This window comes from Mus musculus, chromosome 4, assembly GCF_000001635.26.
Source record: "Mus musculus strain C57BL/6J chromosome 4, GRCm38.p6 C57BL/6J".
Lineage (NCBI taxonomy): Eukaryota > Metazoa > Chordata > Mammalia > Rodentia > Muridae > Mus > Mus musculus.
The window spans coordinates 94,825,116-94,847,318 of NC_000070.6; the positions used below are offsets into that span (position 1 = coordinate 94,825,116).

Sequence of the window (22,203 nt, forward strand, 5' to 3'; positions counted from 1 at the left end):
TTTTAAAGAGCCAATTCTTGTGTTTTTCATTCTCTGCATTTGTTGTTCTTTGTTTCTATTCATTGATTTCTCCTCTGATCTTAATAATTTCTTAGCATCTACTGACTTACAGTCTGGTTTGTTTTTCCAGAGCTGTAAGGTGAATCATTAAGGTAGCGTCTGTCTTTTGTTGTGAGATGGATTTCTTGTAAGCAAGAAAGAAGTGGTTCCTGCTTTCCTTTTTATAGCATCTACTAGCCCATGCCTTTTGAATGGAAAATTGAGACCATTGATATTCAGAGTTAATATTGAAAGGTGTGTATTGATTCATGCCATTTCACTTGACTTCATAATGTTTGGTGGTTTTCTTCTTCTCTCTTGATTAGCTATTATTCTAGTATGGATTAAAGTCTTCCCCATGGCTATGTAGATAGGTTTGTTTTCTCAACAGTATTCCTTGAGTATTCAGGAGTCATTCAAGTATTTTCTGTAAAGCTGGCTTAGTGGTTATAAGTTCCTTTACTCTATTTCTCATTGTCAAATGTTTTCAATTTTCTTTGAGGATAGATAGCTTTGCTGAGTGTAGTTTTCTGGGTTGGTGGTTGTTGTCTTTTGGGATTTGAAATACTTTAAGTCCTCGGTGCTTTTAAAGTTTCAGTTGAATATCTGCTGTTATACCAATAGACCCATTTTTTATATGGGACATGATGTTTCTCTCTTGCTTTCAATAATCTTTCTTTGTCCTGTGTATTTAGTGTTCCTAATTATAATAAGACAAGGAGGTTCTTTTATGGTCTGTTTCTGTGGTACCTAAATGACTCCTGTATCTGAATTGGCATGTCCTTTTCTAGCCCTAGGATTTTTTTCTGTTATAATGTTTTATATATATATATATAAAATATATATATATATTCATTCTATGCCTTTAAAATGAAATTTTTGTTCCAAGCCTATAACCCATAGATTTGGCCTTTTCAGAGTGTTATATGTATTGAAATTCCCAGTTTAGCTTCTTACTAATTTATTCTTGTCCTGTCCCTCCTCCTTGTATTCAGTTTTAGATATTCTGTACCTGGAGGCTTTTTTTCTTGAGCATTGGTCTCAGGATATGGGTGTTTGGGATCCGTCTAATGCTTAGTGTCACTAATGCTTGCACTGAGCTCCAGGTAAGGTCCCATGCTCAGCTTCTTTCTTTGCTCTTTGGTTGATGGAATCTTGCTCCTTGCTATGGCCCAAAGGTCTCATGATGGAGATAGTTCTTAGCCAATAAAGACTCAACAATCTATCTTACAGAGTACACACTTGTGTAGTGGGGTAAGGCTATGAGGTGCTGCCTGACACTGAGTTTCACTGTGACATGCCTGATACTAGATAAGGTCTAAGACTTGGAGTTAATCTCTCTACACTGCAACGGAAGGGAGGCATCTCTTTCCACACTATGCTCCTTGGAGTTGGGGGAACTCCAAGTAAGTTTACCTTCTTCCTTCTACAGGATACCTTTTCTTATTTTCATGGTAAAAGTCAGCACTGGATTCTCTCACTTGATTCCCTCAGCTCTCTCAAAGGCATTTTGTTGAGTGGATAGCTCTTTGGGTTTATTGCTCTGTGAAGAGACCATTGTTGGTACGTCTAATTCAGCTGTCATCTTGGTCTTCTGCTCATAACTGTTTAGCATTGCCTGCCTCATGTTTGCACAAAAGGCAACTGGATGGGTGAGGTTAAGTATCTGAGGAAGTAGACAAAAGTGTCCATGTGTCTTTAGATCCATGTGTCTTTTCCCTTTGCCCTGTTCCTAACAGCCCCTCAAATATGCAGGAAGCTACTTTGTCCTTCCATTCTACCATATCAAAAAAAGGAAAAAATGCTACCCAGGGCAGTTTTAAAAGAATTAAACTCCTTGCTGGTAAGTGTTTATTTGACACTTTCAAACAGAAATACAACAGCAGGATCTGGGAGGGCACCAGTCCAATACAAACTTTCAGGGCTGCTACAATAGCTTTGGAAATAAGCCAGTGATTATATTAGCATTGTACTTAGCTCCTCAGTCTCTCCTAGAAAACTTCCTACTAAACAATGAGCTGAAGTATGTGTTATGAGCCTTTGTGTGTAAGTACCCCAAGAAATTCTAATAGTTTTTTGTGTGTTTGACTGACTGTTCTAGCCAAATGACTTCAACTATACAGATCGTTTCTCAGTGGCCATATTCACTGTCAACCGAGTCTTACCTCCTGACTCAGGAGTCTGGGTCTGCAGTGTGAACACAGTGGCTGGGATGGTGGAAAAGCCTTTCAACATTTCCGTCAAAGGTAGGCTTCTTGCACTATAACAAGGGCACTTTCTTGAAGCAGTGAGGGGGTCTGCTGAGTCATGGCACAAATTTTAGATTTTATGCCTTCATGTAATCAGCACTGACTGAAGGATTGTGCGAGAGGGCTCTTTTAAGGAATCATTTTAAAGCAGGGATAGCTGTGGGGAGACAGGCTTGAATTGAAACTCTCGGGAGAGCTAGCTACAAGATTAAACAATAGCGCCCCTAGTGCTCAAGAATGACTCTAACCGCTAAAATTGCATTTAGTTCTTCCAGAGCCCCTGCACGCCCCAAATGTGATTGACACTGGACATAACTTTGCTATCATCAATATCAGCTCTGAGCCTTACTTTGGGGATGGACCCATCAAATCCAAGAAGCTTTTCTATAAACCTGTCAATCAGGCCTGGAAATACATTGAAGGTAAGGTTTGGATGCAAAAGGCACCAACTGGAAGTCTAGTACCAGAAAAAAGATGTTCCCTATATATCAAAGTCCCCTACGCTGATATATCAGTCCATGCTAATAGAAGGACATAAGAAAATTTTGGTACATGCAGAAGCCATGAAAGTTCTAGGAATGACTTGCTTATTAACACTGAGCACTCTGGCACACAGACGTAGCCATACATTGGGCTACCATCTATGTAGCATTTCTTCTCAGGTCTCTGAACTACCAGTCATGATTGTAGAACTCTACCACATCTGGCCATGGTGGGAAGCATGATTATACAATAGGAACAGGAAGGTCTAGGGCCATGATGGAAAGGCTGAGGTACTTAATCTGCCTGAATCTTGAGAGCAATTATTTCTTCTGTGTTAGACACACCCCACCCCGCCTTTTGTTTCTTACTTTGTCTCATTCTGAAGACACTTAACACAGAGGGTTTTACTTTAAAAAAAAAAAATTTGACCCTGGAAAAATTTAGTCTGTGGAGACAGGATTGCACTTAGGGTAGGGAAGGGGGGGGGGGGATTGTGATGAGAGCTGCCAGCCCCTCCCAGCGGAGGAAAAATGCTGTAACTGAGACAAAAGATTGTGAATGTCATGAAAAAGGTAAATGTGTCTTAAAACATATTAGCTGTATTTGCTGCGTGATAATGTAAAACTATAAGTTTTAAAGAGTAAGTTAAAAACAAATAGAGCATTGTCAACTGCTCATGCTCTTTTACAGGGGCCACCTTGCCGACAGTCCCACCTTTGCCCTGCTAGTGGGCAATGTGGATTCTGCTACTCCCAATTTCATCAAATTATGCCTAGCTTCCCTAAATTATTTCCCCTAGACTTTCCTTTGTTCTACCGTATGTAGACATTTGTGAATATTATGAAAACTAAGGAAAAGGAGGCTTGGCTCGTGCAGGGGACCTGGCTTCAATCTCCAGCATCCCTGTGGTGGCTCAAATCGGTCCAAACTCTGGTCCCAGGGGATCTGACTTACTCTTTTGACCTCCACGGGCACCGGGCACCCACATTATATATTTATGTATACAGGTAAAACACGCTCCCCTACATAAAAAACAAATAAACAAAGCTAAAAATAATATAAGAAAAATGGGCCTGACTTCATAATGCCGCTGAATTAGATACACAGACTAAAGTGACACTCTCTATTACCGAACTCTTCATATTCCATTGTACATACAGCCCAAACTTAGTATCTCAAGGATCTAAGGTTGATTTCTGGCTTTTCTGTTTTAATATCAATAGTTGGGGCTTTTTTTTTTGCAATATGGCCTTAATAATAAAGAATAATCTAAGCACTGTTAAGCATAGTTCTCTTTTTCTTTTGCCAGTTAACAACTTATAAAGTAAGTCAGAACTCAAACTTTGCAGTATCCATAGCTATAAAGACAGAGATGAAGAGATGGACAAAACAAATGTTTAAGAGAAAAGCACATGCCTGTTATTGGTGGAGCATGTTTTTAAGGGACTCCAGCACTGTGGGAGTCTGACTGTTAGAGATCCATTGTCTGGTAACATTAAACAAAAACCTCTGGGCCTTTTGTCTCTAGACAACTAGATTGTAATCAGTTTATGTCCCTGAAAACAATGAAAATAACAAACATTTTATATTATGTTAATTGAGCCCCCAAGTATGGCATCCTATGAGGTAGATCTATTAGGATTAATTTTTCAAATGAAAATGCAAAAATGCTAGGGCAGAAATGTATACACAGGGCCTAAAAATATAATGCTAATGTATATACCAAAACGTAAAAATATACGTGCTAATATATATACTAAGACCTAGAAATATACATGCTAATGCATATACCCAAAACCTGGAAATACCTGTTCCAAGTCTTAATTTCTCTTACATTGGAAACTGTACATCCTTGAAGATGGAATTACCCCTTTATTTCACGGAGACACTGATTTTTAAAAATTTAAAAATTTAGTTTGCACTGCAAAGGCAGCCACTCTGGTTTACAGAACATAACAGGATGCATGCTGAAGCTTTCGGACTTTCTCTCTTCCCAGTGACGAATGAGATTTTCACTCTCAACTACTTGGAGCCGCGGACTGACTACGAGCTGTGTGTGCAGCTGGCCCGTCCTGGAGAGGGTGGAGAAGGGCATCCTGGGCCTGTGAGACGATTTACAACAGCGTCTATCGGTCAGTTGAAGCCAACAGACATTTATTCCTGAGCTGGGTGGGAGGGGGAGGAAGAGGAAAGAGGAAGGAAGACCAGGAAGGGTGGTGTTGGGTGAGTGGGTGGGTGGGGATGGAGGTGGAAGGACTTTGCTGTGGAATGGGTGGGAAAGTGACAGGAAGACTCTATACTTCAAGCCAAACAGTTCCTTTATTTGGGCTGGACTGCTGGTCCGTCTCCCTGGGGGAGGGGGACTGTGGCCATTCAGGGGGACAGGGGAGGAAGCAGATGAGCCTTCAGGAAGGCAAGGACATCCCTGAGATTTACTTAGCAGCCACTGTGTTGAACCTTGACTTCTGTATATCAGTCCCCCCCACCCCCCAGCTTCCTGTTTCCATTCCATGGGGCCACTCCAGGCTTCTGCCACAAATATGCCTCAGAAATTCAAGTTTATTTATTTTTTAAAAAATAATTTCTATTTTTCAAAGTAATTTGTGCCCATAGTTCAAACATCAAATAGAAGGAAAGGCTTTTGTCTGAAGAACAGTCCTCCTCAGCTCCACCCCTCCTCCTCCCCCAGCCGTACTTCCTATCAGCAACTGTTTCTATGTGAAGCTATTTCTTACAGGGTTTACCTTCTTGTTGCTAAGTCAGTGGTTTGGACATATCAGAACCACCAGAAGAGTTTATTAAAACAAGTTGTTGGACTTTATTCCCAGAATTTTTTTAAAATATTTTTTATTATTTTGTGTGTATGTCACTCACTCCCCTGACCTCCTGCATGTATGCATGTGTGCACAATTCGTTCATGCAGTGTCTGTGGACGTCAGAGAGGGCTTCAGAGCCCCTTGGACTAGAATCATAGCCTGTTGTGAACCATCATATGGGTCTGGAGATCAAGCCTGGGTCCTTTAGAAGAGAAGCCAGTGGTCTTAACCCCTGAGCCATCTCTCCAGCCCCATCTGCACTGAACCTTTGACCCAATAGGTTTGAAGCAAGGCTATGGTTCAACAATTATGGTTTCTAATACATTCCTCAGAGATGGTTAATGCTGCTGCTGGCCTTGGTCCACATGGTTTAGATAATATGTATAGAAGCATCATTCTCTGTTTCTTTCTATCCTTCCTGTATTTCTTTCTTCTTTTCTTCTCTCTCTCTCTTTCTTCTCCCTCCCTCCCTCCCTCTCTCCCTCTCTCTCTCTCTCTCTCTCTCTCTCTCTTTCTTTCTTTCTTTCTTTCTTTCTTTCTTTCTTTCTTTCTTTCTTTTCTTTCTCCCTTTCATTCTTCCTTTCTTGTTATTTTGTTTTGTTTTTGTGGCTTTGTGGGTTGATTTTTTTATTTTTTATTTTTATTTGTTGTTATTGTTTTTTTTTTGTTTTTTTTTTTTGTTTTTTGTTTGTTTTAGATGAGGCTTTACTCTACAGTCCAGGCTGACCCAGAATTCACAATATAGCTCACCCTGACCTCTGTCATAATTCTTATGCTTCAGCCTCTGGAGTACTGATTTACATGTATGAGTAATGCCTCGTAGAATATTTATCGATTTATTGGTGGTATTCAGTGGCCTTGCATTGTGTAAATAGAGGAGTTATCAATTTGTGCAGACTCCTCGATGGTAACCTGGCTTCCAGCTCTCTGCCACTCAGTGCCCTCCTTTGAAATAGTAGAGTGACCTTTATAACATTCTCCTCTTGTCCTTTGAGTTGTTCAGTGTGTTTAGTCACCTTGCTACTATCTCCTGATGAGTGTTTTATACTTGCAAGTTCTTGTGTGTTCTGTAGCAAGTCACAACTGTTTAGGTGTCCTCGTCACTTAGACCAATTCCCAAGACAACCACTTAGGGAGGAAAGGTGTGCTCTGGTTCATGGTTTCAGATGGTTTGATCCATGGTCCTTCAGCTCTGTCTGTGTGGGCAGGACATACTGGTGGAGGGGGCTTGTAGCAAAGGGATCTTCTTCTCTTTATGGTAGACATGAAGAGCAGGATAGAGGAAAGGACCAGGTACCAAAACAACCACTAAGTACCCACATCCAATAAGTTAATCATCTCCCTAAGTTTTGCTTCTCTAGAATGTCTTAAAGATGAACCGCCCTCTAAGAGCCAAGTCTTCAGTATATGAGTTCTTCAGGGGACAGTTTGTATCCAAACTATACTAGCTTCCAAACACAGAAGCCTTGAACTCTAAGTCCCAAAGCTCTTATTGCTCTAGCCCCTTATGACAGAAGTTCATTGCCCAGGGCTTAAAGTACCAATGCCTAGCAGCTAAGTTACAGCTCTTGGGCTTTGGTTGTTTGGTCCCTAGATGCTTTATCTTAATGGCTCTCTTGGGCCTTTCTGATGCTGGGGTTTGTAGTCCTTGCAAGCATGACTCTCACCCCACCCCACCCCCTACCCCGCTCCTTAGATCCTCTTTCATTTGTACAGTCCCAGGATTCCTGCTATCTCACACTTTCTTAATACTTCCACTATCTGTCTACACTGCATGTAGACTCTGACCTCCATTTCTCTGTAAACTCTCTAATTGCTTCTAGGGTTACAGTAAGATATGGCAACCTATCACAATAAAAATTAGCATTAACTCCACAGAAAGAATAAAAGTTTCTGGGATTTGAGGGGAAGGGGTACCTGCTCTGCCATCGCTCTGCACTCAGAGGCGGTGGATGCCCCCATAGGTCAGGACTGGATCAAGAGAGGAAGGTCACAACCTGACTCACATGGAAATTATTCATGGCCAGAACATAAAACACTCCACAGACCAGAAGCACCGCCATCAGTCCTCAGAATACATTCCAGCCAGGATGCATTTAGAGGCCTCATGGAATATTTCCGAGTCCTCCAGGGGTCGGTGGAAAGGGAATTCTCTAGCTCCTCCTTTCCCACCAGTTGAATCTTGCTGATGCTTGCTGTTTTAATTCATCTGGCACTTGTACTGTTTACATTTTAATTGATGTGGGAAGGCCACGGAGGCCAGGAGAGGGGAAGAGAACATATTCTGAGATCCTTTGCAGAAAAAAGAAAAGCCAAAGCTGGGTAAATATACCCTGTCATTTTAATTCTTTCAAACCTTATTTTTTTTGTCCTTTCTCTTTTTTTAAATTTAATTTTATTTATAATTCATTTTTTACAACTCCATATTCCATTCCCCATCCTTCCCCTCCCACCCTCTGACTGCTCCACATCCCACACCTCTTCCCCACCACACCCTGTCTCCACATGGATGCCCCCACCCTCCACCCCATCTGACCTCTAAACTCCCTGGGGCCAACAGTCTCTTGAGGGTTAGGTGCATCATCTCTGAATGAACACAGACCTGGAAGTTCTCTACTATATGTATGTTGGGGGCCTCATATCAGCTGGTGTATGTTGTCTGTTTGGTAGTCCAGTGTTTGAAAGATCTTGGGAGTCCAGATTAATTAAGACTGCTGATCCTCGTATAGGATCGCCCCTCTTCTCAAATTCTTTCAGCCTTCCCTAATTCAACAACAGGGGTCAGCTTCTTCTGTCCATTGGTTGGGTGCAAATATCTGCATCTGACTCTTTCAGCTGCTTGTTGGGTCTTTTGGAGGGCAGTCATGATAGATCCCTTTTTGTGAGCACTCCATAGCTTCAATAATAGTGTGAGGCCTTGGAGCCTCCCCTTGAATTGGATCCCACTTTGGGCCTGTCGCTGGACCTTCTTTTCTTCAGGCTTTTCTCCATTTCTTTCAGACAGAAACAATTATGGGTCAGAGGTGTGACTGTGGGATGGCAACCCCATCCCTCACTTGATGTCCTGTCTTCCTGCTGGTGGTGGGCTCTACAAGTTCCCTCCCTGTGAGTCCTGAGAATCTCTCACATCCCAGGTCTTTGGTATACACTGGGGGGGTCCCCCCAATCTCCTCCCATTTCCTGAGGTTTCCTGTTTTCTGCAGGCCCTCAGGGCTTCAGTCCTTTTCCCTCACCCAATACCAGATCAGGTACCCCCTCCCCATCCACTTTCCCTCCCAAGTCCCTCCCTCCCTCCCTCACCATTTATGATTGCTTTTTTCTCTCTCCCAAGTGGGACCGAGGCATCCTCACTTGGGCACTTCAGCTTGCTGAGCCTTTGTTTGTTTGTTTATTTTTGTTTTTTGCTAATATTCACTTATTAGTGAGTACATACCATGCATGTCCTTTTGAGTCTGGGTTACCTCACTCAGGATGATATTTTCTAGTTCCATTCCATCCATTTGCCTGCAAAACTCAGGATGTCTTTGTTCTTAATAGCTGAGTAGTATTCTATTGTGTAAATTAATCACATTTTCTGTATTCGTTCTTCTGTTGCGGGATAGCTAGGTTGTTTCCAGCTATCACAAATAAGTCTGCTACGAACATAGTGGAACATGTGCCCCTGTGGCATGGTGGGCCATCTTTTGGGTATATTCCCAAGAGTGGTATATCTGGGTCTTCAATTTTCAATTTTCTGAGGAACCTCCAGATTGATTTTAAACCTTATTTTAATGATGGTTCTTAAATGCTTTAACCTCCTTTGTAGCCCACCACCCACTAGAGGTAGTGGAAAAGAAAGGATATGGAGAAAGTAGACCTGTTTAGAAAGGTTATTTGGAGCAATTCCTGTCTGTGTTGTCTAGAAATTGGCAGTTCAGTTCACAGGTTAGCAAGCGCAGCAGCAACTTGATCCACTTGCAAACACCTCACAGATACACCAGCAGTCCAGTCCAGTAAAGTCAGGTGAGCAACAACAGTGACACAACCTAGCAGAGACAGCCAGGCCTCAACCTTGGCTTGAGTCAGCAGGAGGGACCAGAAGGAACACCAGGAGATGTCTTGGCCGTGCCTCTCTCAGTGAAGCAAAGACCAGTGAAGACATGAGACCCACAAGCGTTGCAAAGCTGGCCATACCAGCTAGCCTAGCTCTCTCGCCATCACTTTGTGGAGTCCCATTTACATCTTCCAAACATCATGTGTCCTCAGCCCAGGTCTTACCTCAGCACATGCATCTGATAGGCCCGTGGAACAGGCAAGAAACTGCAGCACACCACCAGAGGCTTTTTGGTGCTTTTCTCTCTGTGGTGTCCTGACAAACACAGCTCAATTATACAAGACCGGGCGAACCAATACATGCATGTTGTTAGTAAAGAATCCTTCATCACATCCTTCTCTCTCCTGCTTCAATGAAACATTCCTTCATGTGTTTGCCCCAGCAAAACACGATCCAACTGACTTTCCAAAGAACCCTTAAGTTTCCACTTCAGTGTCCTGAAAGGGAGGCTAGAGTAGAGATGGCTGCATTTGAAGTTCCTCTTGTTACCCAGATCAAAAAGTGAGGAATTTTACAAGTGGTTTTTCTGACACTCACCTGTGTTCTCTTCATAACCTGTCTACATATCTACCATGGGTGGCTTATGCTGGGATTCAAACTCTAAGGGCTAGCAAAAGGGATAGACCTCACCTCTCTGCATTTTCCTAGATTGTAGTGATAGAGCCATAAGAAGACCTTTAGCATAATGCCAGGCAAATGTTTGCCCAACTGCTCGTCCTCATTGGTTTACAAACAATTAGAGGTGGGTAGGCTTGTAGGACCCCCTTTTCCCCCTTTAGCTAAGAATTTAAAGTCTTTTTCAAATTCTAGGTGTTTTGGGGTTTTGTTTGTTTGTTTGTTTGTTTGTTTTCGAGACAGGGTTTCTGTGTAGTCCTGGCTGTCCTGGAACTCACTCTGTAGACCAGGCTGGCCTCAAAGCAGAAATTCACCTGCCTCTGCCTCTCAAGGGCTGGGATTAAAGGCGTGCGCCACCACCGCCCGGCTATTTTTTTAATGTCATACTCTATAAAGTGTTGGAGGGTTGTTTTTTTACCCTTTAAATATGAGTTCTACTAGACCATGTTGCATGTAAGACTCTCATACCGCATGTGCACTGTCTAATTGTTTGTGGACTATGAGCACCATTTGTAAAGCATTGTCATGATCTAAAATGTTCTCACACTCTACAGATCAGTTTCACCTCTAGTGGTGATAAAGCCACCATCCTGAGATCAGGAAAGAAGGCTGTTTTTCCATGCTTTGAAAGGACTTTCTATGTGGAACTTATAAATCAATTTCTGTCATTAATTGCAATTAATAAAATAGAAATATTCTTCCTTTGTTTATTGACACGGGCTGGGAAAGGAAAGGTGGGAAGGAACAAATATTGGCAGAGTTCCTAAGACTTCCCAAGCCCTCTCAACCCATTTTCTCGTCTATTCTTCTGTGTCTGGAAGATCAGTCTAGTTGTGCCATTTTACAGGTTATAAATTTGCCCAGATTACAAACTAGAAGTGAGATGCCTCTATCTCTCTAATTTAAAAATCCCATATTATTTCTTTTGGCAATTTTTCTGGCACTCTAGGTTCCTGAGTAACTGTGGCCAGACAACAGGTGTTTCTAGCTGATCCTGCAATGTGGGAGCTAGGGCTGGCCCTTTACCATAGCAGTTGTGATATCTGGAAATCTCCTTGCTGACATTTAAAGCTTGACAATGTCTTCCTCAAAATGGTATTGAAATAAAACCCACTGTGTTCATTTCCATCAGTCCCTCTACTTTCCTTTTTCAGTTGTAGGCTTGACTTTGAGGAAGCTCCCATTAGAGTTTTTACCCATAATACTATAAACAATTTTATTGAGCTCTTCTTATTTGTTGATGGTAATCCTTGGGATGGCTCTATAATTTCATTAAAGGATGAAGGCTTGCCCTCCTTTAGCCCTTTACCCTTGTAAGGAACATCTCCAAGCACAAATATTTTCGTCTTCCTTTGGAATATTTCTTTCCTCAGGATAAATCCTTTGTAGTCAGGTGTTAAAGTCAAAGAACATAGACATTTTTAAAGGCTCTTGAAAAAGTCACTCATGTTGCCTCAGGGAGGTTGTATTCCTATGTTAAAACTCCCCAGTGCATATTAAAAATTACTTTGAAGAATTGCTGTTTTGTTATGAGGGGGAAGATCAGGAGAAGTGTCATGGCTGCTTGCTTACGGTGTTTTGTTTTGTTTTTGGCTTGTGAGTGTTTTATCTTATTCTAAAAGTGGAGATCATTCTGTGCAGCTGCCCCCTGGAGCTGTCATTACTTCTGTCCAACATGACAATAACCATCTTCTGGTCACTCCTAGGACTCCCTCCTCCAAGAGGTCTCAGTCTCCTGCCAAAAAGCCAGACAGCTCTAAATTTGACTTGGCAACCGATATTTACAAACTCAGAAGATGAATTTTATGTGGAAGTCGAGAGGCGATCCCTGCAAACAACAAGTGATCAGCAGAACATCAAAGTGCCTGGGAACCTGACCTCGGTGCTACTGAGCAACTTAGTCCCCAGGGAGCAGTACACAGTCCGAGCTAGAGTCAACACCAAGGCGCAGGGGGAGTGGAGTGAAGAACTCAGGGCCTGGACCCTTAGTGACAGTAAGTAGCTCGGGCTGCCCCCACCTCACCCACATTTGCCCACAACTTCCACTCAAGTCCTTAGAGGTCATAAGGACTGGAGGCTAATTAGTGTCCACATAATCATCTTAATGTCCTATAGTATTACACTGGAAGGGCCCATTGGGCTTTGGGCAAGACCATGATACAATCTGTCTATTCTTGCTATGGACTTGTTTATTGGTAACAAGAATAATAAAGTTTGTTAGGGCTTAAAGTGTTATAGGATAGCTTTTAAGGATTATCATTATTACATATCTACAATGGGTGCTGACTGATGGATGAGTCTTCCCAATCTTATAAACAAAAAAAAAAATCTGCTTTGGAAAATTTTCATATTCAGATTTACTATTTATGAGAGCAGTAAGAACCTCTTTTCTTTAAAAATGTTTTGTAGTCTAAGCTTTTCTAGATTTAGAGTGGCAGGTTCATTGTAATACTGAAACTTGCTTGTCTTGGTCAGTGAGTTTAACTTGCTACGCAGAATGGGGACTGTTTGCAATCTGAAGCCATGAAATGATGAGCTAGAGTTACCTTTTGGACACACTTCCTGCCACGTGGTCCTCATCAGCCCCAAAGTCAAGGTTGTCTGCTGCAGCTGCTTCTGTTTGCTCAGTCCATGTACGAGAAAGAGCTCCAGAGTCCCTCAGTAATACTTTCTTATACCAGTGACTCATGGAAATCTGAACTCTTTTGCCAGTGTTTGGGGACTGGAGTTACCACAGTTGTTAGATGCCATGTGGATACTGGAAGTTAAATGCAGATCTTCCAGAGGAATAACCAGCGCTCTTAGTTACTAAGTCATCTCTCCACTCCTATAAGAGTTATTTTAGATAGCACACAAAAATAGTGTGTTTCTTTATGACATCTGCATGCATATATATATATTATGTTCCTTGCTTATATTTGTCCCCATCACTGCAGGACTTGGCCCCTCCTCCACATCTACCCTTGCTAGCTTTTTTCCTTCCCATGTTGTTACCCTTCTCATTTCATGTCATATATGCATGCATACATACATCTTCATGTTTAGACCCAGATACTATATAGGAAAGAAAACAGAAAGTATTTGTTAGTCTGACCATATTTGATTCATCCACCCACCTTCCCAAAAGTGTCATAATTTTATCCTCTTCACAACTACTTCATTTTCTTTAACCGTTTTTCTGCTGATGGATCTAGGCTATTGTGAGTATTGTGGCTATTGTGACAGCCACAAATGTAGTGTGCAGATTCATGCCTTGCAAGGACTAACATAGCTGTATTACATGGTAGCTATTTTTCTACTCTTTTACTTTTTGCTTTTGTGTATGGCAGAGGCCCACTCTGGACCTCAGACTGCCTTGAAACCACTCCTTAGCCCAGTTTGCCCTAAAACCAATGACGATCCTCTTGTCCCAGCCTCCTGAGTGATGGAATTATGGGAACAAATCACCACACCCAGCATAGATGACAGTACTAATTGAGATTCTGTTTTGCAAACCCCATCCCAATTTTCATAATTGCTGCACAGGTTTGTGCTCCAGCTCCCAGGGGAAAGGATCACTCTTTCTCCATATCCCCACATAACCTGTCATTTGTTTTCCTAATGGCAGTCATTCTGCTAAGTGGGGTGATGGACAATCCCCACACAGCTTTTATCTGCATTTCCCTGATGGCTAGGGATGCTGAACATATTTTCAAAACTTCACTGGCCATTTGAATTTCTTCTTTTGAGAAGTGCCTGTGCATCTCATGAAACTCCTTACTGATTGGGGATTTGAGGTTTCCAGATTAGGCTCATTAGCCTTCTTCCTGATTAGGTATTTGAGGATTTTTAACGCTTAATGTTTTGAATTCTTTACAGATGTGGACATCAATCAACTGTCAGATGTGTAACTGGCAAAGATTTTTCTCCCATTTCTTTTTTCTTTTTTTCTTTTAATTTTTTATTAGGTATTTAGCTCATTTACATTTCCAATGCTATACCAAAAGTCCCCCATACCCACCCACCCCCACTCCCCTACCCACCCACTCCCCCTTTTTGGCCCTGGCGTTCCCCTGTACTGGGGCATATAAAGTTTGCGTGTCCAATGGGCCTCTCTTTCCAGTGATGGCCGACTAGGCCATCTTTTGATACATATGCATATACATATCAAGAGCTCCGGGATACTGGTTAGTTCATAATGTTGTTCCACCTATAGGGTTGCAGATCCCTTTAGCTCCTTGGGTACTTTCTCTAGCTCCTCCATTGGGAGCCCCGTGATCCATCCATTAGCTGACTGTGAGCATCCACTTCTGTGTTTGCTAGGCCCCGGCATAGTCTCACAAGAGACAGCTACATCTGGGTCCTTTCAATAAAATCTTGCTAGTGTATGCAATGGTGTCAGCGTTTGGATGCTGATTATGGGGTGGATCCCTGGATATGGCAGTCTCTACATGGTCCATCCTTTCATCTCAGCTCCAAACTTTGTCTCTGTAACTCCTTCCCAGGGTGTTTTGTTCCCACTTCTAAGGAGGGGCATAGTGTCCACACTTCAGTCTTCATTTTTCTTGAGTTTCATGTGTTTAGGAAATTGTATCTTATATCTTGGGTATCCTAGGTTTTGGGCTAATATCCACTTATCAGTGAGTACATATTGTGTGAGTTCCTTTGTGAATGTGTTACCTCACTCAGGATGATGCCCTCCAGGTCCATCCATTTGGCTAGGAATTTCATAAATTCATTCTTTTTAATAGCTGAGTAGTACTCCATTGTGTAGATGTACCACATTTTCTGTATCCATTCCTCTGTTGAGGGGCATCTGGGTTCTTTCCAGCTTCTGGCTATTATAAATAAGGCTGCTATGAACATAGTGGAGCATGTGTCCTTCTTACCAGTTGGGGCATCTTCTGGATATATGCCCAGGAGAGGTATTGCTGGATCCTCCGGTAGTACTATGTCCAATTTTCTGAGGAACCGCCAGACTGATTTCCAGAGTGGTTGTACAAGCCTGCAATCCCACCAACAATGGAGGAGTGTTCCTATTTCTCCACATCCACGCCAGCATCTGCTGTCACCTGAATTTTTGATCTTAGCCATTCTGACTGGTGTGAGGTGGAATCTCAGGGTTGTTTTGATTTGCATTTCCCTGATGATTAAGGATGTTGAACATTTTTTCAGGTGCTTCTCTGCCATTCGGTATTCCTCAGGTGAGAATTCTTTGTTCAGTTCTGAGCCCCATTTTTTAATGGGGTTATTTGATTTTCTGAAGTCCACCTTCTTGAGTTCTTTATATATGTTGGATATTAGTCCCCTATCTGATTTAGGATAGGTAAAGATCCTTTCCCAATCTGTTGGTGGTCTTTTTGTCTTATTGACGGTGTCTTTTGCCTTGCAGAAACTTTGGAGTTTCATTAGGTCCCATTTGTCAATTCTCGATCTTACAGCACAAGCCATTGCTGTTCTGTTCAGGAATTTTTCCCCTGTGCCCATATCTTCAAGGCTTTTCCCCACTTTCTCCTCTATAAGTTTCAGTGTCTCTGGTTTTATGTGAAGTTCCTTGATCCACTTAGATTTGACCTTAGTACAAGGAGATAAGTATGGATCGATTCGCATTCTTCTACATGATAACAACCAGTTGTGCCAGCACCAATTGTTGAAAATGCTGTCTTTCTTCCACTGGATGGTTTTAGCTCCCTTGTCGAAGATCAAGTGACCATAGGTGTGTGGGTTCATTTCTGGGTCTTCAATTCTATTCCATTGGTCTACTTGTCTGTCTCTATACCAGTACCATGCAGTTTTTATCACAATTGCTCTGTAGTAAAGCTTTAGGTCAGGCATGGTGATTCCACCAGAGGTTCTTTTATCCTTGAGAAGAGTTTTTGCTATCCTAGGTTTTTTGTTATTCCAGATGAATTTGCAAATTGCTCCTTCTAATTCGTTGAAGAATTGAGTTGGAATTTTGATGGGGATTGCATTGAATCTGTAGATTGCTTTTGGCAAGATAGCCATTTTTACAATGTTGATCCTGCCAATCCATGAGCATGGGAGATCTTTCCATCTTCTGTGATCTTCTTTAATTTCTTTCTTCAGAGATTTGAAGTTTTTATCATACAGATCTTTCACTTCCTTAGTTAGAGTCATGGCAAGATATTTTATATTATTTGTGACTATTGAGAAGGGTGTTGTTTCCCTAATTTCTTTCTCAGCCTGTTTATTCTTTGTGTAGAAAAAGGCCATTGACTTGTTTGAGTTAATTTTATATCCAGCTACTTCACCGAAGCTGTTTATCAGGTTTAGGAGTTCTCTGGTGGAATTTTCAGGGTCACTTATGTATACTATCATATCATCTGCAAAAAGTGATATTTTGACTTCCTCTTTTCCAATTTGTATCCCCTTGATCTCCTTTCGTTGTCGAATTGCTCTGGCTAATACTTCAAGTACTATGTTGAAAAGGTAGGGAGAAAGTGGGCAGCCTTGTCTAGACCCTGATGTTAGTGGGACTGCTTCCAGCTTCTCTCCATTTACTTTGATGTTGGCTACTGGTTTGCTGTAGATTGCTTTTATCATGTTTAGGTATGGGCCTTGAATTCCTGATCTTTCCAGAACTTTTATCATGAATGGGTGTTGGATCTTGTCAAATGCTTTTTCTGCATCTAACGAGATGATCATGTGGTTTTTGTCTTTGAGTTTGTTTATTTAATGGATTACATTGATGGATTTTCGTATATTAAACCATCCCTGCATCCCTGGAATAAAACCTACTTGGTCAGGATGGATGATTGCTTTAATGTGTTCTTGGATTCGGTTAGCGAGAATTTTATTGAGGATTTTTGCATCGATATTCATAAGAGAAATTGGTCTGAAGTTCTCTATCTTTGTTGGATCTTTCTGTGGTTTAGGTATCAGAGTAATAGTGGCTTCATAAAATGAGTTGGGTAGAGTACCTTCTACTTCTATCTTGTGAAAAAGTTTGTGCAGAACTGGAATTAGATCTTCTTTGAAGGTCTGATAGAACTCTGCACTAAACCCGTCTGGTCCTGGGCTTTTTTTGGCTGGGAGACTATTTATAACTGCTTCTATTTCTTTAGGGGATATGGGACTGTTTAGAAGGTCAACTTGATCTTGATTCAACTTTGGTACCTGGTATCTGTCCAGAAATTTGTCCATTTCGTCCAGGTTTTCCAGTTTTGTTGAGTATAGCCTTTTGTAGAAGGATCTGATGGTGTTTTGGATTTCTTCAGGATCTGTTGTTATGTCTCCCTTTTCAGTTCTGATTTTGTTAATTAGGATTTTGTCCCTGTGCCCTCTAGTGAGTCTAGCTAAGGGTTTATCTATCTTGTTGATTTTCTCAAAGAACCAACTCCTCGTTTGGTTAATTCTTTGAATAGTTCTTCTTGTTTCCACTTGGTTGATTTCACCCCTGAGTTTGATTATTTCCTGCCGTCTACTCCTCTTGAGTGAATTTGCTTCCTTTTTTTCTAGAGCTTTTAGATGTGTTGTCAAGCTGCTAGTATGTGCTCTCTCCCGTTTCTTCTTGGAGGCACTCAGAGCTATGAGTTTCCCTCTTAGAAATGCTTTCATTGTGTCCCAAAGGTTTGGGTACGTTGTGGCTTCATTTTCATTAAACTCTAAAAAGTCTTTAATTTCTTTCTTTATTCCTTCCTTGACCAAGGTATCATTGAGAAGAGTGTTGTTCAGTTTCCACGTGAGTGTTGGCTTTTTATTATTTTTTTTGTTATTGAAGATCAGCCTTAGTGCATGGTGATCTGATAGGATACATGGGACAATTTCAATATTTTTGAATCTGTTGAGGCCTGTTTTGTGACCTATTATGTGGTCAATTTTGGAGAAGGTACCATGAGGTGCTGAGAAGAAGGTATATCCTTTTGTTTTAGGATAAAATGCTCTGTAGATATCTGTCAGATCCATTTGTTTCATCACTTCTGTTAGTTTCAGTGTGTCCCTGTTTAGTTTCTGTTTCCATGGTCTGTCCATTGGTGAAAGTGGTGTGTTGAAGTCTCCCAATATTATTGTGTGAGGTGCAATGTGTGCTTTGAGCTTTACTAAAGTTTCTTTAATGAATGTGGCTGCCCTTGTATTTGGAGCATAGATATTCAGAATTAAGAGTTCCTCTTGGAGGATTTTACCTTTGATGAGAACGAAGTGCCCCTCCTTGTCTTTTTTGATGACTTTGGGTTGGAAGTCAATCTTATCAGATATTAGGATGGCTACTCCAGCTTGTTTCTTCATACCATTTGCTTGGAAAATTGTTTTCCAGCCTTTCATTCTGAGGTAGTGTCTATCTTTTTCTCTGAGATGTGTTTCCTGTAAGCAGCAAAATGTTGGGTCTTGTTTGTGTAGCCAGTTTGTTAGTCTATGTCTTTTTATTGGGGAGTTGAGACCATTGATGTTAAGAGATATTAAGGAAAAGTAATTGTTGCTTCCTGTTATTTTTGTTGTTAAAGTTGGCATTCTGTTCTTGTGGCTGTCTTCTTTTAGGTTTGTTGATGGATTACCTTCCTGTTTTTTCTAGGGTGTTGTTCCCGTTCTTGTATTGGTTTTTTTCTGTTATTATCCTTTGAAGGGCTGGATTCGTGGAGAGATAATGTGTGAATTTGGTTTTGTCGTGGAATACTTTGGTTTCTCCATCTATGGTAATTGAGAGTTTGGCTGGGTATAGTAGCCTGGGCTGGAATTTGTGTTCTCTTAGTGTCTGTATAACATCTGTCCAGGCTCTTCTGGCTTTCATAGTCTCTGGTGAAAAATCTGGTGTAATTCTGATAGGCTTGCCTTTATATGTTACTTGACCTTTTTCCCTTACTGCTTTTAGTATTCTGTCTTTATTTAGTACATTTGTTGTTCTGATTATTATGTGTCGGGAGGAATTTCTTTTCTGGTCCAGTCTATTTGGAGTTCTGTAGGCTTCTTGTATGTTCATAGGCATCTCTTTCTTTAGATTTGGGAAGTTTTCTTCAATAATTTTGTTGAAGATGTTTGCTGGTCCTTTGAGTTGAAAATCTTCATTCTCATCCACTCCTATTATCCGTAGGTTTGGTCTTCTCATTGTGTCCTGGATTTCCTGGATATTTTGAGTTAGGATCTTTTTGCATTTTCCATTTTCTTTGATTGTTGTGCCGATGTTCTCTATGGAATCTTCTGCACCTGAGATTCTCTCTTCCATCTCTTGTATTCTGTTGCTGATGCTCAAATCTATGATTCCAGATTTCTTTCCTAGGGTTTCTATCTCCAGTGTTGCCTCACTTTGAGTTTTCTTTATTGTGTCTACTTCCCGTTTTAGGTCTAGTATGGTTTTGTTCATTTCCATCACCTGTTTGTATGTTTTTTCCTCTTTTTCTGTAAGGACTTCTACCTGTTTGATTGTGTTTTCCTGTTTTTCTTTAAGGACTTGTAACTCTTTAGCAGTGTTCTCCTGTATTTCTTTAAGTGATTTATTAAAGTCCTTCTTGATGTCCTCTACCATCATCATGAGATATGCTTTTAAATCTAGGACTAGGTTTTCGGGTGTGTTGGGGTGTCCTGGACTGGACGAAGTGGGAGTGCTGGGTTCTGATGATGGTGAGTGGTCTTGGTTCCTGTTAGTAAGATTCCTACGTTTACCTTTCACCATCTGGTAATCTCTGGAGTTAGTAGTTATAGTTGAGTCTGTTTAGAGATTGTTCTTCTGGTGATTCTGTTACCATCTATCAGCAGACCTAGGAGACAGATTCTCTCCTCTGAGTTTCAGTGCTCAGAGCACTCTCTGCTGGCAAGCTCTCTTACAGGGAAGGTGTGCCGAAGAAGAAGGCCCAAAACAGGGCCTTTCTCAGAAGCTGTGTTGCTTTGGCAGTTCCCAGAAGCTGTCAGCTTCTGTGGTGCAGACTCTCACCTGTGCAAGCTAAATTCCTAAGTTCCAGGGAGCCCCGGAACCAAGATGGCGACCGCTGCTCCTGAGGCTGAGGCCGCCTCCCAAGCCAGGCGGACACCTGTCCTCTGGTCCGGACGGTGGCTGGCTGTCTGCGGCCCGCCAAGGGTGCTGCCTCAGCGGCTCTGTGCTTCCGCCTGTCCCAGAAGCTGTCCGGTTCTCTGGCGCACCCTCTCACCTGTTCAGACTAATTTCCTAAGTTCTGCTGAGTCCCGGAACCAGGATGGCTGCTGAGTCCCGGAACCAGGACTGCTGCTGCTGAGGCTGAGGCCGCCTCCCAAGCCAGGCGGACACCTCCTCCCATTTCTTAAGCTGTGTCTTCTTCATCCTTCTGATTGTTTCCTTCACTGCGCAGAAGCTCTTAAATTCCATGCAATCTATCTTCCTTCCTTTCTTTTTTTTTTCTTTTCTTTTTTTTTTTTTTTTTTTTTTTTTTTTTTTGGTCAATTTTTAGGTCGGTTTTCTATGCTATTAGTGTGCTTTTAAGAAATCCCTTGCCTGTGTCTATACCTTGAAGCATTTCCCGGTTGTTCTAGCAGGGTTGTTCTAGCAGGTTGAGAATTCAGGCCTCACATGGTCCTTAATCCATTTGAATCAATTTTTGCACAGGGTGAGACATAGGAACCAAGCTAGCTTCACATTTCTATATCTGGATGTCTACTCTTCTTAGCATCGTTTTCTGAAGAGGCTCTTTTCTCCAATGTGTGTTCTATAACTTTGTTAAAATTAGGTGGTTGTAGTTCTGGGGTGTATTTCTGAGTTCTCTGTCTTAGCTAATTAATCCACCTGACTGGTTTCATTGCCAGTGACCTACTATTTCTGATACAATGGCTCTCTGGCTATTTGTGGTCTTTAGTTATTTCATATAAACTTATAGATTTTTTTCTTTAGTTCTATGATCAATGTTATTAGACTTTTAAAATAAGGATTGTGTTATGTCTGTAGACTGCTTTGGCAATATAGCTGTTTGCACACTGCCAATCTATGAGCATGGGAGGTCTTTCGACTTTGTGGTGACTTCAACCTCTTTGGTGTTTTAAAGTTTTCATTGTAGAGGTCTTTCGCCTGTTGGTTTATTCCCAGACTATTTATTTGAAGCTACCATGCATAGGGATTTTTTTCTTGGTGCGTTCACTATTGGTATATAGGAAAGAAGGAGTTTTGTTGTTGTTTTGAGACAGAGTTTCATTTATTCCAGGCTGGCCTTGCGCTTGCTATAAAGCTGAAGGTGACTTTGTCCTTCTGATCCTTCTGCCTCCACCTCCTGAGCTGAATTCTGGAATACAGGCATGCACCATCACCCCAATGTCCCCCTGCTGGGGATGGGACACAGGGCTTCATGCTAAGTGAACTCTCTACCAGATGAGCTGCATCCACGTCCTCAACTTGCTCATTTTCATGGTTATTTTATATTTTGCTACCTGTTTGGAAGTTTATCAGATCTGTTTCCATTTGGAATCTTTAAGTAGATAATTTGATTTGACATTCCGATTTATATTTCTATCTTACTAGGACTTGAAGTATTTAAGAGCAGAGAGAGAGCAATCTTCCCTCACTACTAAGCATTTGTTCACTTAATATAATGTTGCTTAGGGGCTTGTCTTGTATAGTCTTTATTATGTTAAGATGAGTCCCTTATTTTCCCACTTTTTTATTGTTGTTGTTTTTGTTTTTTGTTTTTACAAGACAGGGTTTCTCTGTGTAGCCCTGGCTGTCCTAGAACTCACTCTGTAGACCAGGCTGGCCTTGAACTCAGAAATCTGCCTGCCTCTGCCTCCCGAGTCTGGGATTAAAGTCATGCGCCACCATGCCCGGCTATTTTCCCACTTTTTTAGGGCTTTTATTAAGAAGGGGTCAAATGTCTTTTTTTTTTTTTTTTGAGATGATCATGTGACTTCTGTTCTTAAGTCTATCTGTGTACTGCTTTACACTTACTGATATATTTTGAGCAGTCCTTGTATCCCTAGGATGAAATCACCTTGTCATAGTGCATCGTATTAATATGTTCTT

The 22,203-nt window shown here is 41.4% G+C and overlaps 1 protein-coding gene across 4 annotated transcripts in view; it reads left to right on the forward strand.

Moving 5' to 3' along the window:
• Tek (TEK receptor tyrosine kinase) overlaps positions 1-22,203 on the forward strand; it is a 135,891-nt gene that overhangs the window by 86,030 nt on the left and 27,658 nt on the right. For all 4 annotated transcript variants that reach the window (XM_006502930.3, NM_013690.3, NM_001290549.1 and 1 more), the window contains 4 exons: positions 2,141-2,285; positions 2,555-2,710; positions 4,769-4,903; positions 12,002-12,289. In XM_006502930.3, the coding sequence (XP_006502993.1) occupies positions 2,141-2,285; positions 2,555-2,710; positions 4,769-4,903; positions 12,002-12,289 (724 nt within the window). The remainder of the gene's footprint in view (positions 1-2,140; positions 2,286-2,554; positions 2,711-4,768; positions 4,904-12,001; positions 12,290-22,203) is intronic.